This window comes from Lonchura striata, chromosome 2, assembly GCF_046129695.1.
Source record: "Lonchura striata isolate bLonStr1 chromosome 2, bLonStr1.mat, whole genome shotgun sequence".
In the NCBI taxonomy this organism is placed as follows: domain Eukaryota; kingdom Metazoa; phylum Chordata; class Aves; order Passeriformes; family Estrildidae; genus Lonchura; species Lonchura striata.
The window spans coordinates 44369994-44394030 of record NC_134604.1 but is presented as its reverse complement, the minus strand read 5'-3'; the positions used below and the strand labels follow the sequence as shown (position 1 = coordinate 44394030).

Here is a 24037-nt window from a genome sequence, read left to right as displayed (position 1 = left end):
GTTGAGGCCAGATTCCTCCTGGGACACAGAAACACATGGCATGTATTAGGCAGAATGTGGCCATTGTTCCTCACACAAGCACAGAGTTGTGGAGAACTGCTGTGGGCAATTACACTTGATCTCCCAGTGGTTTTTGGACAGCTAGAAATTTACTGTTCTATTCACTATGTACTTGGGGAGCTAGAGTTGGGCTGTGAAGCATGGTAGTTTGAAAGAGGATACCACCAGAAAAAGCATGTTCTACTTTTCTGACACTCATTCACATGTGAATCTCTTTCTTCAGTGCTCAATAAGCTTTGCCTCTCTTTTGTTTGGAAAGCTGCTCTGAGAATCAGACTCTTTTCCACAGAGAATTGGGCAGAGAAAAATCCCAATAAAATGAACTGTTTCAATGTTCTGATTGATGGCATTTGAGACTTAAGTATTTTAAAGTTACATCCTGGCATAGCTTATTTCTTTAAAACATACAACACAAGTTGTATGTGAGCAAAATTACTAAAATTATCTGCACAGAGAAGACTTTTCTCCTGGAATAATATGCAGTAATTATTTTAAACTACAAACTAATATAAATTATTACTAAATAGCTGAACTATTTCCTTGGCATTGAAAACTTAACCAAAACGGACAATTCTCAGAAGTGCTGCAGAGCACTGCCAGGCCTGGAAGGTTTTTATTACTAAAATTATGACTGGAATATTTTCCACAATTCTTCCCCTCAGTTTTAGTACCTTAATACTTAGCAACTACCACTAAAATTTCCCCCTATTGCCCTGCTCACTGTCAGACCTTGGTGCCAGATATGCCTTCTGTCAGTTCCTTCCTGTAAAGAAACCACATGGGGGAGAAGGTGAGAGGGAGAAAAGCTTGCAACGTAGACATTTGCCTTTACGCAATGTAGACACTATGCAATGTAAACCTAGTGCCAGCACACAGGAACCCAACTCTTCCTGCAGCTGTGCCACAGAGGTACCCTATCCTTAGGGAGCGCTGGGGTTAGGAAGTCAGTAGCCTACATCTCTGTGCAGACTCCAGGTCCTTAGCGCTTTCTTTCATCCCACAAGTCCCACTACAGTGATGGATATTTCTGCAGGGTCTTACGGGCTCTGGCAGTGGTTAGTCCCACTTCTCCCCTAGGGCTGTGCAGAGATGGAAGAAATTATCTGTGTCCTCCTTCCACCCTTATCTTGTGCAGCCCTCTCCCTCGTGACTGACTTTATTGCTAAAGCCAAGGAGGCTCGGTTTGTGCTTCCACGATTTCCCACAATTTCCATAGAGCAAAACTCAGTTTGCATAGATTGCACAGATTTGAAGCTACAGCAATGAGGAATGGCAGTAATTGAACTATAGCTGAAATGCTAGTTTCTTTACCTAGACATTGCTTTTATTTACGATGCACAGGTTTTGGGTTTGCTACTTCTACTGTTACCTTTCTGTAGAAGTTCTTTAGCTGCAAGGTGAGCCTTTGGCAGCCTGTGATCAGTTAATTTCAGCTTGAGCTGCCCTTGCAGCCTGTGAGGCAGCGGGGGCTGCTGTCAGCTGGCTCCCAGGGAGCAGTCACCTCTCTGCTGGTTACACACTGAGATCCATCCCTGCATAACTCAGGCCTGGCCTGAAATGTTACTTTCTCTGAGAAGTAAATGAATTAAATACTTGCAAAGACAGCAATCCACTCTAGCAGTTTAGGATTGGGATTTTAAATCCCTCAGTTTGAGTTTAAATGAAGATTTACCTTCCCCTTCATAAAGAGCTTGCTGCTACCAATAGCCTCTGTGGGTGATGGACGATTCCTCTTTTAGAATTTTAATTTCATTCACTTATTTGAAAGATAGTCTCTAGACTCTGAGAAATGAGCAATGCATTGTTTTGTGATATTTAATGATTTCTTAAACAGTCCACCATGTTTGTGGTAAAGTTCCATGCCCATGTAAAGAATAAACCCTCAGCCTTCCTTCTTTTGCTTCAGGACTGAATAAAGGCTGCTGAAATTGCTGTCCCAGCTCTGTGTAAAAAGCAAAGGTGGAGACTTGGAGGAGCTCCTATTGTGCTGGGGTCTCCAGTGAGGGAAAAAGCACTCTTCCTGGATGTTAATTATGTAAGAAGAGAGCAATGAAGCACGTACTCCCTAAGGAAGCTGAAATGCTGAGACTGAAATATCTCTGATCATGGTGCATCCAACCTGCCCTCGCTTTCAGACAGGCTTGGGTACCAATAGCCATTTGTCTGGGGCAGAAGGGATCTCAGCACAGAGCAGCACAGTGTGCCTGGGGGCTCAGTCAAGCCTGCATCATTTTCTGTGAGCACAGGACAGTCGCCAGTTTGAAGTTAGATTGGTGAGTCCATTCCATACTAAAGGCATAAATTAACAAAATAAAACCTAAATATTTTCCTTGGTTGATTCCTATGGTATGAGGCTAGAGTTTCTGTTTCTTACATGGGACAGATACAATTATAAGCAAGCCAAAATATTTTAAGAATTAATATGTAAAATATTTTAATGAGTATAGGAAGATATTTACTCCGCTTTATCAAACTTAAAACAAAAGCAATGAAAATTTAAACATTTTAGGAGTCAAAAACAATACTTTTTATCAGTTCACTTGCCAGGCCTATGAATCTAAATAAAGCCTTTGTCAGGGTTTATTAACATTTTTCATTTCCTAACTGGGATTGACCAAATCTTAATTTGCAAAGTTTGTGCTTTCTTATTAAAAATGTTACATTTTTTAATTTGGCTACCATGTAAGATTTATCTGATTTCTGTAATTTCTGGGAAATTAGTTCTGTTGTCAATATTCATGCTTCCTTGCGGGGAAAAGAATATATGTGCACTGAACTATCACCCATTCTAAACCTTATTCAAGCTGTTACTTAGATATCATCTTGCAAAACATCTGAAAAGAAAATAATGCATTTTCACAAATTATATGTTTATCAGCCATTTCTATCAACTGCAACTGTGTAGTGAGAAGATAACAGCAGTGGTTTAATATATCATAAAGACAGACAATGTTTGAAAGTACATGTTAATCTACATTTTTAGGAATTACAAATAAGACAACTATGTGCACGGTACTTTAAAATGTAGTGAACTTCTCTTCTAGTTGCACGGCCAATACCAGTTCCTTACACAGTTGAATCTGGTTAAAAGCTCTATTCCCAGTGTAATAAACATGACACCACAGGTACAACATTGACAACAGAGATTAAGGCTCTGTTCTGATGATTGTTTCTCTGTGCATCCCTCCCCTCCACTCCCCACTTCTCCTAGTCCTTTCCCCCATATATAACCCATTTTTTTTTTCATACAGAATGAAAAGTTCATTGGCTCCAGAGTATTCAGGAAGAAAAATTTGAGATACAAGATTTTAATCTAAAAATAATGAAATATGCAATGAGATGTAGATTCACAGCAATACCTGGCACTAATAAGGCTGTTTTATTTTTTTTTTTTTGTTTTGTTATTATTATTTGGGTATGTCAGAAGAAACCAGTGTCTACATCCCATGTTGCTGAACACTCAAAACCACATAGTGCACAGAGGATAGAGTCCAGGACTGAAGATCGTATAGTCTGATTTGGTCTCAGCAGTTTTTGTGTATTTGAGGAAGAACAATCATCTCTATATTTGAGATACAGGTGAGGTACAAAACCCACAAATGCTCAGAAAAGCACAGTGAACCAGTGGTGAACTTTGGGTCTGTTGGCTCCCCGGTCACTGATTTATTAAATTAAATTATTAATTAAATAACAAAAATGTCTTCTGAGGAGCACAACATAATCCTCATATCATAAATCAGTGTTAAATGCTCACAGCCTGATTCTGCACTACTTTTTGGCATCTGTAGTCATGTTTACTTTGTAAAGAGGGCTTAAAATACCCTACAAACAAAGATGATTTGGTGTCAATACATGTAGTTTAATAGAGAATCAGGTTCACAGCAATTACTCTCTGGCATGCTGAGACTAGAATTATCTGTTCTATTTGCTAAAGAATTAAGGCTGATTCCTGTTTATATTAAGGCCTCTGTATCCTTCCATTATAGTGTAATTTTGCCTCAGTGCAAGTAAGACACAGGCTTTAGAAAAACTTAATCTTCTAGCTCCCTTTGAAGTCAATGATTTTAGTTGCCCTAAATGTATAAAGTAACTGCTACCATACAACCTGTCTCCATACTACAAAATATTTGAAAAAGATTGTAAAAGAATGTAAAAATAACTTGAGGTAAAACCAATCATATGCTTGCTGAAGAAGAAAATTAGATTAGATAGACTTGTTGCCTGATCTTCAAAAAGGAGAATTGTGCATGATAACACACTTTTATATGCAGATAACTGGCTTGATGTTTGGTGGCTATGATTATGACAGATAAATTGTAGATGCTTATTAACTCTGGCAATCAAGTAATCTTTTATACTACTACAATAAAATAGAAATAGATTTATTTGGTATTTACGTGCTAGACCTAGTTTGCATAAAGCTAGTGTGTGTTATATTCAGAGGAGAAGGAAGATGACTCCAAGCTCAGTAAAATGCTACATGATCACGGATTTCTCCTGTTGCTGTTATTAAAAGCTATTATGGATTTCTTTCTTAGAATAGGAGTTCTCTTACTTTGCTCTCTGTAGATAAGCATTATTTTAGAAAATATTTCCTCTCCAAATGCTCTATGTGTAACAGTTTTAGTTTAAAACCTTCAATTTTTAAACAACAGTTTAACATTTGCTGGCTAAGAATAAAACTCTCTTTGCTCTATTCAAATTTAAGGCCTGGGTTCCCATGGGTTGCAGCACTTTCTAACTTTTTTTTATTTCTAGTTAGAAGTAGGTTTATTTTTTAAAGCTAATATGGAATTTCTTTGTGTAAATTAAGGTAATTCTGTAGATATCAGTGTGATGTTGATAATTACCCAGCTGAGGATCTGGCCACTGAAATATAACTCCAGTGATTGGGAAAGCTGTTTTGTACACAAGTCAAATAACAGCTGGATCATACATGATGTTATGTTTAGTTTCTTTGACAATTCAGAAAATATGTAATAATAAATTTCATTGTTTCTATTCCCCATTTTTGTTTACAAATAAATCATCTTTTCTAAAACTTTCTTTAGTAAGGCTTGTACTCATTGTCATATCAAAAATGGTTGCTATTGGAGCAATCTTTCAGTTTGTTTTCCTTAGAGTTAACTTTATTATCAAATTCTACAGCATTCTAACTTTAATGGTCATTAGCAACCCTGCACTTGAGTAAAGAATCACATTAAAAAAGTATAAGGTATAACATTTTCTTGTCCAAACCTAAAGCAGGATGAACAAAAGTAATGAACTCATCTGATCCTCATCTAACAAGACTTGATTTTAAACAGTATTCAAAATACAAGGCCCAAGCAAAGATGTTGTCATGATGATTATTGCACTTTCTCAGTGTCATTGCTATAGAACTATGTTTCCCTTTAGCAATATATAATTTATTTGCCTGAAGACCACACAAAGTTCTTGTACTCTGTAAAGGAAAAAAAGCACTTAAAGTGATGGATTATAACCTAGACAGAAGGATACAAAACCAAATTACCATTCTATGATTCAGCTATGCCGTGATCTAATATTGTTTCAAAATTATTTTTCTGTCATTTAGATTGGCATCATCTACTAAACACCCCATGGGCTCTTTGGCATGCTACAAACTCAGCAGATGCACTGTCTCCTGGGCTTTACAGCTTCTTCTGATGAATGTACAACATTTGGAACAAAGCCACTTTTGACACCTTCCCATCCATCTTGTATTGAGATTTCTCCATTTTTTACAAGTTCATAGATATCTCGTGTAAGAATTGTAAAGGACTCTTCAACATTTGTGGCATCTTTTGCTGAAGTTTCTATATATTTCATACCACAGTCCGATGACAGTTTTTCAGCTTCTTCTCTTGTAACCTCACGCTGTGACACTAAGTCACATTTGTGTCCTACTAACAGGAACACAATCTGAAAGGGCTGCACATGCATTTTTGCTTCTTCCAGCCAGTCCTTCACATGTTCAAAAGATCGTCGATTTGTGATGTCAAATACTAGAAGGCCACCCACAGAATTGCGATAATAAGAGCGTGTTATTGATCTATAAAGGAGAAATAAAAAAAAATGCATTTTCACTTTATTAATAAAGTAATTACTTTTCCATATGGCAGTATGTTTTTATCTTTTATAAGTTTTATTAAATAACTTTCCTTTTTTAAAGCTGATTGAAATGTATTAATTTAATCTACTAGACTACTACTTTATTTCCTACATTCAAAATTCACTTTCTCAACATTCGTGAACCCAACACCTCTAGGGCAAATATTGAATGCTGAATTATTTTGTAAAGTGGTCTTTATTAGCAACTGTGGGACATGTTCACAAAAGAAAAGATATATACTTTTGGTGTAAAGTCTGAGTCCTTCAGCTTCATAGAAACATGCACTTCACTTTGTTATAATCAATTACTTCAGACTGAAGTATGCACACATATGTCAAGAAACCTGGAGCCCAAACTTGTCAATGTTCAAGCATCTCCTTTTGCATTCCTTGCAGAAACATTCTTTAAAATAATGATTATATAGCTAATCATAACTCTTGGTGCTTACAGAAGTCAACAGGTAGCAGGCAGAGAAAGGAAACTCCCTGAATAAAACTACCCAAAACTTTTGAGTGAACTAGGCAAACGCAAACTTATTACAGTCAAGGGACACACCTACCTCCAATATCCTCCTCATACAGAGGTTCAAAAGCTCTTTATATTTTATAAATTTACAATTTTTTGGCATGAGGGCTGGCAAGAGTTATTTTCTAGTTTTAAGCCCTCTAAGCTCCAGAACATTCACTGAAAGGAATTTGGAAGTAGGAAACTCTTCTTCTGGTTGAAAAAAAATATTAATGTGCTCTAGAATAAAGAAAAAAATTAGACTGTAGAGAGAAAAAGTGAAAGATATAGGAACTAAACCATTATTTTAAGTCTCTAATCATGAGCAATAGGAGACAATGGAGAAGGTGAGAAGAGACATTTTAAAGGAAGTGAAAGCCTACCAAGGAACAAGCACTTGTTGCTGGCATAAATATATAACTAGTGTATATATAAGTATTCTCCAAATGAAATGAGAAGCACAATCTCTAAACAGTCATTATTTGAAATCATAACCAAATCTAAGAATTAATTCCATTTTATCTCGTGATTATGAAGAGCATGCTGATGCCAAAACCTCAAATCTTTTGGAAGCAGGATGAACTGTGCACAATAGCACAACTTTTTATAGCAGTAACTCCCTCCAATTCTTAGTTAATCACATTTCATAGAGTTTTGATGACAATTTGAACACAGAGGTATGATTAGCAGCAATCGTCCTATTACAGATAGGTAAATGCACAGATAAAGAAGACTTAGATTTCTTGGCATATCCAAAGTCATTTAGTGACGGCAAACAGCATTTGAAATTGTTTTATTTAGATAAGAGGGAGGGACTGTTTCTCCTAATGCTTAAAAAGGTCTTTTCTACATTCCCAGAAACAGAGTCTATGCAGTGTCCCTCTGAATGTGAAGACAACAGGATCTTAACCTCAGATTAATTCAAAAGGGCTGGATATGAAAAATGGCACACTATTTCATAAAATTGTTTAAGAACATAAGTGAGAGGTATCACATTTTGTGAAGTATTGAATACAGGTACCATAAGGATCTGTTTCTGGTTTTCTTAACCCTTTTTTTTCCCTCTAGAGTGTCTGCAAACACAAATGAAGGCAGAAAAATAATTCAAGTAGTTCTAGTAAGAGCAAATGTGGATGACAAAAATAGGATTTGATATGGAGAAGTGAAAGCTAATGCAAGCTACTTTCATTTAAAAAAACCAAAAACAAAAGCCCCAAACAACCCTGCCCCCACCCCAAACCTTGAAAAAAAAGAAATGCATTAGCCAGGAAAGAAAGTAGGTTAGTATTGAAAATGCAATGCATCATCTGTGAAGTATTTCTATATAAAAAGATCACGTATCTATGAAGTACTGAAACACATCCCTCTGTGTGTTTTTGGATGTTTATGTACAGCAGTCAGTACCCTCATCTCTTGCAAGACCCTTCTGCAGAGACGTACTAATTTACAGTAGCTGATGCTCTAAGCCATTATATTGAATTATGTGTATGTATTGCTTTTAATGGAGATGACTAAAAAGTATCCTGTAACTTTGTGCTGTACATCACAAAAACTGGGTGAATATGTTGGAGAGGCAACAGTCATTTTTTCTGCACTTCTCGTATGTATAATTTGAAACTAGTTTTCTTATTACCAAAAAAAAATTGTATAACAGAGAGTCTTTAGAAAACAGCAACTCAAGAAAAAAAGCAATACAAAAAATTTAAAGAAACATTGATACATACAATATCATGTTATGTGGCTTCCTAAAATCTGAGAAAAGGATTATAGAACCACAGAATCTTTTAGGTTGGGGAAAAATCTTTAAGATCATTGACTGTTAACTCAGCACTGCACAGTCCACCACGCTACCACTTCCTTAAATTGACACACCTACATATCGTTTAAATAACTCCAGGGATGGTGATGCCACCACTTCCCCACACAACTTGTACCTGTGCTTTTACTTCATAAGCCAGCAGTGCCGTGGCAACCAGAAGGGCCAGCCCTGTCCTGGGGGACATCAGGCACAGCATGGCCAGCTGGGCAAGGGAGGGGATTGTCCTGCTCTGCTCTGCTTTGGGGTGGCCTCACCTCCAGTGCTGGGGGCCACCATATAAAAAAGACATTAAACTAGAGAGTGTCCAAAGAAGGGCAACAAAGATTATGAAGGGCCTTGAGGGGAAACCATAGGAGGAGTGGCTGAAATCACTGGATGTGTTCAGCATGGAGGAGACGAAGGGGAGACGTCATTGCAGTCTGCAGCTTCCTTGTAAGGGGAAGAGGAGGGGCAAGCACTGATCTCTTCTCTGTGGTGGCCAGGACCTGAGGGAATGGCCTGAACCTGTGTCAGGGGAGGTTTAAGTTGGCTATCAGGAAAAGGTTCTTCACCCAGAGAGTGGTTGCAGAGTTTAAGAAGCAATAGGACTATGTTCTCTGGCATATGGTGTGATTCTTGGAGTCATCCTGTGCAGGGTCAGGAGTTGGACTTTGATGGTCCTTGTGGGTCCCTTCCAACTCAGGATATTCTATGATTCTCTGTATAATCACATCAGACTGTGGCTTTAGGGAGGCTTTAAATCAGGCACAGTGTTTCTTTTTCATTGTGATCTTGCTGATCTTTAACAGATGAACCAAACTTTCACTAAAAGCTTTATCTAATTTTGAAGAGTTATTTTTATACTATGACTAAAGATTACATTGTAATGTAATAATTTTGAAAATACATATTGCTTACCGAAAAAGAATAGGATAGTATTTTATTTTCAAGATGTGCAAGAAACAGAATGTGTTTAATATCCTGGTCTACTAAAAAGTGCATTAATGGAAGCACCCCCACAATATTTTGCCCCTACTGAAATGAATTCTCAGTCTTAGCACCATGATCATTTTATGGCACTGGTGGTTTCATTATTTAAATATATTATTGGATTTAAATACAGGAAAATTAAACAAACAAAAAAGCCATAGCAAAGTAGATGATGTAAAACACAGGCAAAGTAGTAGATTGCTCTAAATGACTGATCTGAAGATAGAAAGAAACTGAGGTTGTGCCCTTTATTTACGTTAATCTGCATTAATGACCTGCGTATATATTAAGCCGGTCTGTAGGTTCTTGTTCTAAGATGTTAGAGTAAGATGTTAAAGGTGTTACTGATTGTCTTGTTATTGTCCATGTGGCACCTCAGACAATGAAAGATTCTGCTTAGTGATGCCTGATTGATGTCAAAATAAATATATTCAATAGCTATTTCAGGGCATGTTAAAGATGATTTCTAAGTCAATATATGAAATCCAGTTCAAATACAGAATCATCAGTGAGCTAGAGACATGTAAGAATTTTCCCCAAATAATTCCTCCAAGGAAGAGGAAGTACATGACATCTTTCAAGAGAGTGTGATGGCAGGTGTGTCACATCTTCCTTTCCCCCTGGGAGTGTCCCTAATGCCTAGGACCAAAAGAAAGGTGTTATTATGCAGCCAGTAGTTTTCCCTGCATGCAGAGAACTCCCCAGGGAGCTTTAAAGACAGGTTTTACCTCCTCTGAAATCCCAAGCGAGGGATTTTGCAAGTGAGCCAGAGCAGAACTGGAAATGAGAACTGCAAACTGCTTGGTGTTCCCCAGTATTAGATAACTTCTTGGAGGAATTAGCTCTTCCCTAAGATCATCTTCACTTGTGATCTGTAGTGCTCTCCATTAGCAGAGAACAGAATGCAACATTGTAACCTGTGGTGTAAGGTAGTAAAATATTTATCATTTATTTGACTAAACATAAAACAGACTGTACAATAAACACTATTATATTTAGTGCATCAACTGACAAGAAAGTCTCAGCAGAAAAACAAATGCAAAGATTTATAACTACTTTCTTCAGGTTGTATCTTCTGAGTATTAGAAAAAACAAAGAGGCAAATCTAAGAGCAGCTGACTGCATGACTCATCAGTGTATATTCCCTGAGCATTTCGGGGTTAAAAGATTTTGATAATTTGATTTTAAATGTATGCAGAGTTCTGTACACTAGCATTTCTTTAAGTCGAATGTCTTGTCATTGGCCGTCCTGGTCATTTGTCAGCAAATTCAAAAGAAAGAGATTGTACACTCTTAGTCGCTTATTTACAAGTATTCTACATTCTGTCTGGAATGCACAGAGGGTGAAAAATGCTAAGAGCTTTACATTAACACTGTTAATTTCTTTGCTAACCCTTCAGAAGCCTATCGGCAAAAATACATCTCAAGTTGTGACTCATGCAAGCCTAGGAAAGTTGTTTGTTGTTTCACTCTAATGATTATTATAAAGAAAAAAAAAAGGTGTTCCCCAGTAAAACAGTGCAATCCCACCTCTTCAGCTGGGTGTGGGCATCAGCACCACCGTTGCAAGAGAAAACAGTGAGTTTAGAGGAATTGATTCTGGCCAGTGAAGGGGCCCATTTTAATCCTCCTCCTAGCATTCCAGTAACAACAGGTGTGTGGGTGAAGTACACAGAGATGGGCTATGTGCTTGCTGATGCCATGAATTCATAGCTATTGAACCCCAAGTCCAAACTAAAATCCATGCACAACTTGCCTGAAGTGGCAAGCACTACAGATACAACAGAGACACAAGAGTGAGTGAGTGACAGTATCAACTTGTAAACTGGGAAATGACTGAGACTTTTCTGGGGGAGGAAAAGAGGGTAGTTTTGCTACTGTTTGTAACAGATGGGAGAAAGGAGAGTATTTAATACTCAGTGCAGCATTTGAGCTAGCTTAGCTACATTATAAATGGTAGCAGTAGTAGTGAAGACTCCTGGCCAACATGAGTGCACAGCAGGTGCAGAAGGCAGACAAAACACTGAAATAAGGGACTGTAGCTGGTTGCCCAGTGGCTTCCACAGTGCCATGGCTGCACTGGTGCAGTGTTGCTGTGCTGGAAGGCAGAAGAGCTGGGAGGTGGCCTGGTCTCCAAATTGCATGGGAGAGTTAATTGCAAAGCAAATTACTGCAGGGGAGGATGAGTTCAGAGGTGATGACAAAGTAAGAAATGCAGAGTTAGGCAGAGGCCTCTTGCAGCAATGAAAGAAAAAAACGTGGAGGAGGGATTGCTATGTTCGATCCAGGACTTCAGGGGAAAGATGAAGGAGGGAAGAAGAAACAGGATAAGGGCACTTGTTACCCTACAGTGAGAGCTGAGAGGAGAAGGGTAGCTGTTCCTTGGTGTGCCTGAAAGGAAAGGGTGGTGAAAGCAACTCCTGGGAAGGAACTCGTGGACACTGGGGCAAGAAGGATGGTGGGCCACAGGGCTAGGACCACTGGTGGGCAAAGAGGTGGAAAACTGTTTGGGGCACAGCAACCAAATGGGCGCAGGGAAATTTTGCAGAGGGGAAAGGCAAAGTCCTTGGGGCTGGGGATGTGTCAGATGAGGAGGGTACAGGGCCGGGGGAAAGCAGGGCGTGCCCGGAGGACGGCGGATTTGGGGAGAGGGCGGGAGGGGGTGTGGGTTAGATCCCAGGTCCTGTACCTGAACCGCTCCTGCCCCGCCGTGTCCCAGAGCTGTAGCTTGACCCTCTTGCCGGGCTCGATCTCTACCAGCCGGGAGAAGAAGTCCACTCCCACGGTGGGGTCGGAGTGCAGCGGCCCCGGGAAGCGGCCCTCGGTGAAGCGGTGCAAGAGGCAGGACTTGCCCACGGTGGAGTCGCCCAGCACGATCAGCCGGAACTGGTAGATCCAAATCGCCGCGTCCATGGCGGCCCCGGCCTGGCCCGGCTCTGCCTTGGGGCTTTTCCCGGGGCTCCTGCGCGGCCGGTGCCTGCACCGCGCCCCGATCGCCCCCACGCCCGGCATCGGCGCGGCGGGCGGGCGGCGGCGGGCGCTGCGCGGGGCCCGGGGCGCCGCTCCCGCGGGGGCAGGACGGAGCCGCTCCGCTCTCCGCTCCGGGCGGGGGCCGGGAGCCGGGTTCCCCCGCCCCGCTCCCGGGGCTCCGCGCCGTGGTCCCCGCCGGCTGCCCGGGCGGGGCGGGGCGGGGCGGGCGCTGTCCCTTCAGCACCGCGCTGCCCCGCTCCGGCCGCGGCTCCGCGCCCCCGCTGCCCCGGCTGCTGCCGCCGCTGCCGCCGCCCCGGCCTTGCCGCCGGTGCGCGCCGGGGCCGCCTCTGCCGCCCGCTGGGCGGTGGCGCGGCCGAGCCGCCCGCCGGGGCCGCCCTCCCACCGCGCCGTCATGTGCGCGGCCGGACGGGCCCTCCTCCGCCGCGCCGAGCGCCGAGGGAGCGCTGCCTTGGGGCTACAGCCCGTGCCCAGCGTCCAGCTGCCCCCGCGGGCAACAAGTTCGTGGCTGGGCCGGGAGAAGGGGGATGCTGGGGCAGGGCGCCAGGCCGGCATGGAAAATCGTGGGAGAGAGATTGTTAAAGCATGACTTCTGCAAAGAAATTGGGAGCAGAAAGGAAATACTGGGCGAGGTGTGGAGGAAACAGATCGGCAGGTGAAAAAGGGGCACGGACCTGGAAAGGAAGGTGTCTGATGGGGTGGGAGCTGGGCAGGCCAACAGATAGAGAGGAACAAGTGCCAGATTGTAATGATGTGCTGGGAAAGTGGCAGAAGGGAAAAGAAGAGTTAGCAATCTATTTATCCCCAGAGAGAACCATACAAACTGCCTAGAGAAAGGACATAATACTGGAAATGACAGGGAGATACGCTCTTCATTTCCCAGTGGAACAAACTGCTTGTATTTAGCCTTGGTGGAAGTGCCTTTACCCAAAGTAATAGAAGAATTGTGTCAGAAGAGATTCCTGCATCAGAGAAATTTCTTTGCCCTCCTGGGATCTTCAGCTGACTATCATGTTATGATAAATCTGCTGAGCAATAGATTCCTCAGATTTCTTTTAAGTCTCAGAACCACATGGGATAACAAACACTAACAGTCCTCAGATGGCTGGTATGGGCATTAGAGCCAAATAAAAAGAAATAGTTGGACTTCTGGTAAACAGAATTGCATAAGCTTCTTCTGTAGTTTGGGCTGGGGTGAGTGAGCCATGGGCAGTGAGCCTGAAAACCCAGCTGAGTAGGCTGGGACAGCTGGGAAGTAGGTTGTTGTTGGCAGAAGATCAGCAGCAAGTGGACACTGATATGAATAGGCACTTTGACAGTGAAAAGGACAGGGAGAGGAGATGGATGACATTATTTTTCACACAGCCTCTTTTCCTCTGTCTATGTTGGGCACAAATGCAGCTAAACCCCTAAGTACCTGTGGCTGGTTAGAGGCATATCTGAAACCACATTACTTTTGTAAGTCTTTGGGGCAATTTGTTGTGATGAGTATTCTCATTGCTCGAGGCTGGCATTGTTACTGTGATGCGTTACTTGTTCACCACTGTGAGACAGGCAGATTTCCCTTGTAGGCCTGGGTAGATCTTGCAGCTCCACAGAGTGGATGAGTGAAACTAAGGACAGGGTGAACTTGCAAGAAGGGTTGCATGCGCTGCTCAGGAGATGATGTCTCCCAGCCCCAAATTGCATTTGTCTGGGATATGAATGGGTGGCTGGCCCTGGGGAACAGATCCAGATGACCCCAGAACCTTTCAGCAAAGATGTGGCCTGGCAATTTAGAAACTGTAAAAGGCACATCCAGGAGCTGCCAGAGGGATTTATCTTGCTGTGCATGCTAAGCTGAAGCTGCAAGATGTGACCTGCTCCAAGAACCTCTTCTCTCCAGGGATCTTTTCAGGCTGTCCAGTCAGTCCCTGGGACATAGTGATTCTGTGTCTGCAGGTATCTCTGAGTGTGTTCTCATTTGACTCCTGTACTTTTATCCCTTGTACTTTTACCAGCTCTTCTTAAAACAAACTGAAAATAGCTTGTACTTGACTAGTTGCTCCTTTAAGTAGCAATTAAAATAAAACTGTGTTAATAATGATAATGATAAATGAACCCTCATAAGGCTGAAATCAGTAAATTTCTTGCAGTTCCTCATGGGACATGATTACAGGTGATTCCTGGGAATCTTTCCTAAGTGTTCTGAACAAAAGTGGCACTTATATAGAAGAAGTATTCACATGTGAAACAGAGGTTCAAGGTACATTATATCAGTAGTTCTGATACTTCTCAAATGTGAATACTGAAAAATTTCAAGTGGACTGTTTTCATTGTATAATACCTGGATCAGATACACAGCAGATTACTGTCCTTTGTACATCTGGACTGGAAGAACTCCACACTAATCAGCTGCACAGCTCATTTCATTCCTAACAGGTGAGCAAAGTCAATTTGCCCAGGGCATTGAGCTAAATATGTCTCCAAATATTATCAGGCTTTTAGAGTCTGGTCTGTCTAGCTAAGCTTGTCATTGTAGATAGGCTGTGGCATATAAATATCTAAAGCAAAAACTTTTATCTTAATTTGTGATCTTTTGAGAGTCATATGATCAATGCTACCTAAAGAACCTGCATTTGTATTGTCTGCTTTGAAGAGAACACAGTGGGTGAATTTTATGTCCAAGTCATTCAGTTCTTGTTCATTTCCTGGTGAGTACAGAGGCCCTGACAGCATGCAGGTCTCACAAAGGTCTCAGACCAGCAGTCAGAACAAGCAACCAGAAACTGCTGTTTTGAGGAGCTGGGATGGTTCGCTCAGAGTGGTTAAAGCAGCAACACAAACCTGACTTTCCTTCAGACAGTTCCTATCACTTGTGCATTGGCAGCTTCAATCTGCTCTTCCCAGGGAGGGTGAATCAAACATAAATTTGAGGAAAAAAAAAAAAAAAAAAAAGAACCAAACAACCCTAAACTTTCAGATCTTCTCCATTATCACCATTATGACTACATTAAGCTGCAAATCTAAGATGTTTCAATATAAAAATTCCTCATTTCTTGTTATATTTTTGACTTTGCAGGTGTATTTCTCCAACACTGGTGACTGGATAGGTGACTACATACATCACAGCACTCCTGAAGAACATGTTAATGTGCTTACATAGAAATTTAGAGAAACACAGATGAAAGAAATTGATTTTTAACCCTAGATAGTCTGTGACTGAGAAACTATGCCCTCTGCTGCCACCCAAGGACCTTAGAGAACTGAGGGACCAGTCTGGAAACAAGATGCCATCAATGCCTGTTTTAATTGCCTAAGCTATTAATCTGGAGGCTGATACAGCTGTTGATTTTTTCATAGAATAAGTTTCAACAGATGCAAATTATTGTTGTTGTTTTTTTTTTTTTTTGCTGCAAGCTGTTTTCTTTTGATAGAGTAGTACTGGAGGTGGGATACTCCCTACTAATTAGTAGTGACTTTCCTTCCTCTTAGATGTCATCAAGCCAGCTAGGTTTCACATGATGGTAGGAAGGACATTCTTAAATGACAATGTCTTAGAAGATGCCCTTGTTTGATGAGGGTGTTCCTTATGTTGTTGAGATAAATATGCGCATAGAAGAACATCATACAAACCTCAGGAAAAAAAAAACCAATTTGCCCAACTGAGTGATCAGAATCCATGAATGGACTTCTAGATAAATAAATAAACAAATATTTACATAAAGGTCCACTTTGTGAAGCATTAAAATGGCTCTGTGGAGATAATGCAAGTGAAACTACTCGACAGCTGAAAGAATTCACAGAGGCAGCTTTAGTGAAGAAGAGAAACACCCATCTGGGACAAGAAAAACTTCTCCTAACTGTTCAGACCTGATCTTCCAGAAGTAACTACAACATAATTTCAAAGACAAGCCTGAGGGAAAATAATTCCTAACTTAACAGAGTACTAAAAATCAAGGATTGGGTATTTACTCAACAAATTCTTTATAGCCATTAGATATTTTTATACTTTTCCTCACACCTCATTAACTTTTAAGCCCTCTGTATTTCACACTGGTTGACAGTGTGTACCTAAACTATAGGGCCATCATTGTCTTAAGCCTCTTGGCCAGTTATCTCCTCTTTCAAAATGATAGGAATATTATGTTATACTCAGAGCAATTACTCACATCTTGGTCTTTGCTGTGCCTAGATAAGATGCACTACAAGAAGGGTATTTCCCTCCCAAACATCCGTGTATGCTAGGAGCAATAGAAGGTATCTAGCTCTGAAAATCTTGCCATTTTAGACATCTAAGGTGGCATCTTAGACAGCCACAGTAACAAAGGCACATCTAACACAGTAAAGTGTCAGGAAAATACAGGAACATTTGACCTGCTCCACTAAAACACTAAAGTGGATTCATGCTCATTGATATGTCAGACATAATGCCTAAACTGGCTGAGAACCTGTATTTATGCAGGATTACATTCCCTTAGGTGAGATAAAGAACCAAAAACCCCAAATGGAAATTTATTCTGTTACTAAACAAGTGAATTATTTGTTCTCCTGACTCACTCTTCCATTTGTCACTTGGAATGGTTCCTTCAAGGATTCTATGCATCTTTTGCTCTGATAAAGTCTGTCTGCTACATTTACTTTCTGTTTGGGAAATGCTGGTGTGTGAAACTATCTAGATTTCCACTAACAAAGAATACTCTTTGAGATTTGTGCCATGGACCCCTTGGACACATTGATCAAAGAGGTACTTTCTTCTATTAGCACTGCATTTCTTAAGGAATCCTACAAGTTATGGCCAGCTATCATGGTCATCTGTTTTTGACAGAGTCCCACTTTTGGTCCAATGCAATCTCTGATAATTTCTTAAGAGGTGTATAATTTTTAACTGCTTTCATAAATGTAATTGGTGAGATAATTTGGGACAGGCAAACAAGTCTCCCTGCACTGCTGGCAAATATTAAACAAAGAATTTCCCCATATGGTAAGTTCTGCTGAGTTAACCTATCTGGAAAAATTGCCCAGACAAATAAGCTATGATAACTTCTGCCAAGTTTGAACTGTTGAATCCAGAATGAGCTGGTAGCACAGGTAGCACAGGTAGCACAGGTAATGTTTCTTCTCTTGTACATTACTTGGATGGAGGGCTGGAGGCTTATAGAAACTCTGGTGGGAACAAATGATTTGCCTATGGGATGGAGGAAGTCAAAGATGCTTGACTTCAGGCCATGTGATTAGCACAGCCATTGCCACCTTATATCAGTGATTTAATATTAAGGTATTAAATTGTTAAAGTGTCCTTTGGACACTTTTGATAGTCCTTCGGGAGTACACCACACATGGTCATCTGACACCATGTAGGAGCTGAAGCACAAGAACTGCAATGCATGGAAGCTACACTGTCATCCATAGACCCAGCACGTCAACCAGTCAGAATGAGAGGCCTGCTCCTCTGGGATTACCAGTATAGGACTGATGGGGCTGAAGCTCTGATCTGTGTGCGATGTGTTTGCAGATCAGGAATCATCATTATACACTTAGCCATCTGCTCAGGCAAACTGTGTATCACACCTCATCTCCTCATGACCATGGGATGCAGGTGTAGATCAGAGACAGCTTTTATTCAAAAAACAGTGACATCTGCCCTGCAGTCCTGCTTCTGGTGTAAAGGCTTGTCTTAAGTTTTGCAACTGGATGTAGGCCCCATGGTCTTTCTCCCAGAACACCATCCCCTATGCTTCCAGTTAAAGCCCCACCTTGTTTACTCTGGAGGTAGACTGACTTTAGGACAGGAAGCCTTCCCTCTGCCCATGGAAATTTAAACCCTTTTAAAAGTGAATAAAATTTCTTATAAACTCAAGAGACTGTGTCTCGGCTGAAAAAGCACACATCACATGAGGATATTTAGAACAAATAAGAAGTTTGTAGAAGAGAATTAGCAGAAATGAGTGGAGAAAATTTTTACAATTAGGGCAATCATCAGAAGCGGTTAGACTTAAAAGACTACTGTCCCAGAGCTATTCAGGGACTTTTTACCCCACAGAACTTCAAGAAGCGAACCTAAATGAGTACAGCATTTATAGACTAGGTAAAGATTAGGTTATATGACTGAAGGCTCATTCCCATGAACACAAAGGACCAGAGACACAATGACAGGCAGGGGAATCCCAGTAATTGCACCAGAGCTGAATGAGCTCCTGGCAGGATTGTTCCAAGGGTAGGAACAGGGGAGCCACCAACCCTGTTGGTTGGGGGTGGCACCCCGAGCTGAGTCAATTGAAGACACTTCCCATCAATGCCTTTACAGACTTGGAGAGAATTACTGCCTACAGGACCATAGCACTAACCACAGGAAGTTGGAAAGGACATTTTGGGGTTGTACAAGACTTACTATGGGATGTTTAGGGGAAGGATCAAAGGAGAGGGAAAGATCAAATTGTACCTGGGAAGAATGATTATGAAAAAACAGAAGAAAGAAGACAAAAGGAACCAGAACTATGTGAGTAGGTTACTGGTCAGTGTGCTTGTACTGAAGGACAGCGCTGGCTGGGCCCTCGCCTGGGCTCCATTCCTGGTGGGGGATGGCTTTGGTGTGCTCAAGGACACAGCCCATCTATGCCAATGGTCACCAGGAAATGGAAAAGCATCAAGAAATAACTGAAGCAAGAACTGGGAAACAACAATAAATCAGAAAACAAGTGGTGTCATAATCAATGAGGTATTTTCTAACCAATCCTATAAGTAAGGACATGGAAGGCTACTTGGGTAACTGGAGGGGATGAAAAATGACCCTGGGGAGGGAAGGCCTCTGACTTTGCTCCAAGATGCAGGACTGTACCTGTAGCTTCTGAGTTCAGGGAGCTGAAAAGAGTAAGGGAAACCTAAGACCCACACATGTTCCTGTGCTAGGATATCAGAACATAGCAGGAACAACCACACTGACCCACTCATGCTCCCTTCAGGATTGCACCATGTCTCCTTGCAGAATAAGGATCTCGTGAATGAAATCACAATGCCAGCCTGTCCAACTGCTCCACTTCATTGCACTATCTTTCCCATGGCACAGGGAAGTCATATAATTTGCAAAATGTCATATATCTGCCTATTAAACATAATCAGCAGGTTGGGGAAGGGGCTATAGGGATGAGTTTCTATGGGAAGGACACAGCCACACTGGACACAGCCAGTTTCCTTTTGACCCACTGCAGGCCACAGCTGAGCACATCAGCCAAGGTTCTTGGTGGCTCTGAGCCACCAGATGTGTTTGTAGCACCTCTGAAACATCTGTTTTAGAAAGGGCAGAAAGCACCAGCAGGGAAGGAAAAAATGACCAGGAGTATAACAAAAACCATGCCTGAGCAGGGCCCACCTGGCATGACTCGAAAGGGACTGCTGCTGATGGAGGAACCACTACACACTGATCCCAGTGTCTGCACTGGCCATTGCCTCACTGAAGGGATCAAGTGCCATGCATGGCATGAGGGAACGGGACAACAGAAGGAGAGGGGAAAGCTGTGCACAGGGAAGAGGGGCATTTTTTCATGAGGGTTTGTTTACAGTCCTGTTAAGAACTAGCTCCTGACCATACTCCCAAGAGGGTTTCACTTCTGCTACGCCTTCTGAATAATTTAATGCTAGTGTCAGAAATATGCCTGTACCCCAGACTAGACAGTTCTTTAGAAAGAAATACAGACAAGCCTTCCATCAGTGAAGTCCTGCTCCTCATCTCAGGTAAAATACACTATGAATTGAAACAGAACTCAGCAGACCTTCTGACACCAGTAATGAAAATAAAAACTATCATCAGCATGTCAAACCCTCATACTAACACCTATCTGGGATCTCTCAAATATCATTCGAGCATCTTTGCTCTCACTCCTTTAATTCTTATGCCCCAGAATGTGTCTGGGTTCAAAAGAAAAGCTCTCTGATTTTGCAGGAATCCATCAAAGACATTTGGAATTCAAAGAGATGCTCAGTGTTCAAACTTGGAACACTGCCACTCACATGCATGTTGTTCTTTTTTTATTTGCTAAAGGATGTGGTGTGGAAGGAAAGAAAACACCTTAAAGCTACGGCAGCCAAAGCCGACAAGCAGCACTATCCACTGGAGGGCAGTGAAAGGCTGGGGAAACCCGAGACGAGCTTCCGCCTAAACACAGCTCCTAGCTCGAAAGATCGAGTTGCCACAAACGGAAAGAAAATGCTACACCGTGCATAGCTGGCAGTTTTGGTAGCAGTGGGGCTAGAGGTATAAACTGTGTAGGACAAGGTCTGCCCTTCAGCCACAGCTGCTTCCACCTGGTTTGGCAACAGGTACCACCAACCCACCACCATGCCAAAACCTAAACCAATTACAGAAGCATGCAGCATCTCTGTGAAACACATTTAATAAAGCAGCTGCTGGGAGATTTGTGAGGGTACAAGTGATGATGCACAAGAAGGCATGGGTGCAGAAATATCCCAAGATGACTGCAGTCCATGAAGGCATCCCTGCGGGAACACATACTACACTAAAGGGGACCTACAGTCTGGGGAGGAATCCAAACTGCAGCAATTGAAAAGCATAAGAAATATGAAGTGACAAGGAAAGAAACCACTACTAGATGCTGTAAGAAAAAGGCAACTCCTGTTGTAGTGATCTTTGTAAAACTCACCTGAGCAAGTGCAGATTAAATAAATATGTATCAAAAGAGGATGCTGCTGTTTTGGTGAAGATTGTGTGCTGTGAAGAAATGTATATCAGTGTGTGCACACCTGCAAATATCAAGTTAGATTAGTTGGTGAGAAGGACAAGAGGCTTGGTAGCAGTAAAATGGAGAAGATGTAGATCTAGGCTGGATACCAGAGTAGTGAAGATCAGAGTGGCCTGACAGTTGGCTGCTGGAGGGACCAGGAGGTCCAACCCAACCACTGGAGAGCCTATGAGGCCAGTGATCAGCCTGAGACCCATCTGCAAGTTTATGTCTCTGAGTGTGAGTCAAGGGGAGACAGGAGGAGGCAGGGATCTTCTTACTAGGAAGATCCATAGTGCACACATGTAGGCTGTTGGTTTGTGTGGGGTCATGCAAAGTAAAGTGGAAGGTCAAGGGTCCAGGGTCAGTTACTGGACAGAGTGCCTGCATTGTACTCATTCCGTGGCCATTAAAAAAAGTACAATAAAAAAACCCATTCACTGCCAAAGAGGAGGTAGGATTAGGATGTTTGTGCCACTAGTGGTGTGATCAGCAGTGCATATATACACAATGCACACACACTCTGTGGGACTATTGGGAATACAAACAATAGCCCACCCAGTACTTACTGCATCTGGCAACAAGGAGCTGCAGCAGCCTCGCCTCTGTTGGACTACCAGCTGCAGCAATCCTCAAGCCAAAAGATTTCTCTCACAACAAAGAAAAAGCACCAGCACTTGCAGATAAGTGGTTCTGCACAAAGTACACCATACTAATGCTAGAAGTGGATGCACTGAGCCTCTATTCAGAAGAGTACTTGTCTGTATTGCATGTGGAACAGCCATTTAATCCACCAACAAAAGGTCACTGTGAATGACTTGCAGCAGAAAAGTGCTGAAGTTTCAGTTCATAAATTTTATTTGCAGTGTGCAAGTACAAAGACAGAATTTGGAAATTTAGCTAACCTGAGAAATTAAATAAAAATCTCTGGAGGATGTCTAACATTGCCCCAGCTCCTAAAATATACCTATGCCATAAAACAATGGCATCATATCTGTGTATCTGTAATGTTTTCATGTGTGCCCGCTGAGTCTATTATTGATTTGGCACAACTCACATCTTAACATTTAGAGTATGACAATGAATGTTAAAGATTTTCCTGGATAAGCAATCAATGAAACCACTTTTTCTTCCTCAAAATATATGCTGCAGTCTGGCATGCTGAATAAGTGTGGTATATATGCAGAGGAAACTGCTCTTTACTCTTTAAAAATTAAACATTGCCAAAGAAATAGTTAATATTTACCCAGGACTGCAGAGAGAGCTTTTTCATAGAAGAGCACTTGCCTTTCCCCATCCCCCTAGTAATTGCTTTAGAATAGAATACAATAGACTAGGACTATTTTTCCTGGAGGGAACCTACAATGGTCATCCATTCCAACTGCCTGACCACTTCAGGACTGACCAAAAGTTAAAACATGTTATTAAGGGCATTATCCAAATGCCTCTTAAACTCTGACAGGTTTGAAGCACTCACCACCTCTCCAGGAAGTTTTCTCCAGTATGTAACCACCCTTTTGGTGAAGAAATGTGGTATTCCCATGTCCTCTGAACAGAGAGAGACACTTACCTTTCTCAGGATTTCTCCTGAGAGAAGCTGTGAGAGAAGCAGAGAGAATCAAAACAATTCTTATCTCATTTGCTGCTCCCTGTTTGTGCCCATGCAGAATGTGGTATGGAGATTGTTTACCCAAGGTGATTGCTTGATTGGATTCTGGTGAGGGTTCTTGGGATTTATTGACCAATTGGATCCATGCTGTGTCGGGACTCTCAGCGGAGGGTCACGGGTTTTTATTAATAGTGATATAGATAGTTAGTGATAGTTCTTGTTAGTGTAATATAATTTTAGTATAATAAAGTAATGAATTAGCCTTCTGAAATCATTGGAGTTCAGACATCATTCTTCCCAGATGTTGGGGATCCTAGCACCAATAAAGAAATGCTTCCTAATGTCCAGTCTCAAGCCCTTCTGGCACAGTTTTGAACCATTCCTACACACTGTCCCACTGGATACTGGGGAGAAGAGCTCAGCACTTCCCTCTCTACTTCCCTTCCCCAGGAAGCTGTGGAGAGAGATGAGGTTGCCAGTGAGCCCCCTTTTCTCCAAAACAGGCAAGCTAATTCAAGGACCTTCACATCCTTCTTAAATTGTTGGCCCAGAACTGCACATGGCACTCAAGGTGAGTGCCAATCTAGAATACAGTGTAATAATCACCTTTAAGCCCAATGCTCCAATCTATATATATCCCTCTGCAGGGCCTCCTGTCCCCTGAGAGAGTCAGCAGCACCTCTCAGTTTGGTATTACCAGCAAACTTGCTGATAATATTCACCTCCTATATCCAGACCATTAACAAATATACTGAACAGAACTCACTCTAGAATTGAGCCCTGAAGGAGCAATGCTGGTGACCAGTGGCCAGCAGATGTAGCCCCATTCACTGGAACACCTTGAGCTCTGCCCTTCAGCCAGTTCTTCACCCAGCACACCATGAGCCCACTCATCCCACAACTGGACAGCTTGTCCAGAAGGATGCTCTACTGAAATCCAGGAAACCTACATCCACTCCTTCCCTTCATCCACTATGGAGCTGACCTTGTCACAGAAGCATACCAAATTACTTAAACAATAATTTCCTGTTGTGAACCCATGTTGACTACAAATTCTTCTTTAAATGGCTTTTAATAGTACCCAGTATAATCTTCATATTTTTTTCCAGGAACTGAGGTTAGACAAACAGGTCTGTAGTTCTCTGAGTCTTCCCTCACATACTTTTCTGTAGCTGGGACTAGTATCCTGCCAGTAGGGACCTGCCCAGACACCCAAGACCTTTGGTAGATGATCAAGGGGGATCCTGTCATAATATCTGCAG

General features: G+C 41.9%; 1 protein-coding gene across 1 annotated transcript; it reads right to left on the bottom strand.

Moving 5' to 3' along the window:
- Positions 1-2962: 2962 nt before the first annotated feature.
- RAB39A (RAB39A, member RAS oncogene family) lies at positions 2963-12476 on the bottom strand. Its single transcript, XM_021529408.3, has 2 exons — positions 12154-12476; positions 2963-6112 (listed from the first exon to the last, which is right to left on the bottom strand). The coding sequence occupies exons 1-2, from the start codon at positions 12474-12476 to the stop codon at positions 5686-5688; spliced, it is 750 nt and encodes a 249-aa protein (XP_021385083.2). The 3' UTR covers positions 2963-5685.
- Between the last annotated feature and the right edge of the window lie 11561 nt (positions 12477-24037).

Excerpts from the sequence above, each read along its gene's own strand:
- RAB39A (XM_021529408.3), bottom strand. The coding sequence starts at position 12,476 with ATGCCGGGCGTGGGGGCGATCGGGGCGCGGTGCAGGCACCGGCCGCGC. Across the intron at positions 6,113-12,153 it reads GCGGGGCAGGAGCGGTTCAG|ATCAATAACACGCTCTTATT; the intron begins GTACAGGACCTG and ends TCTCCTTTATAG.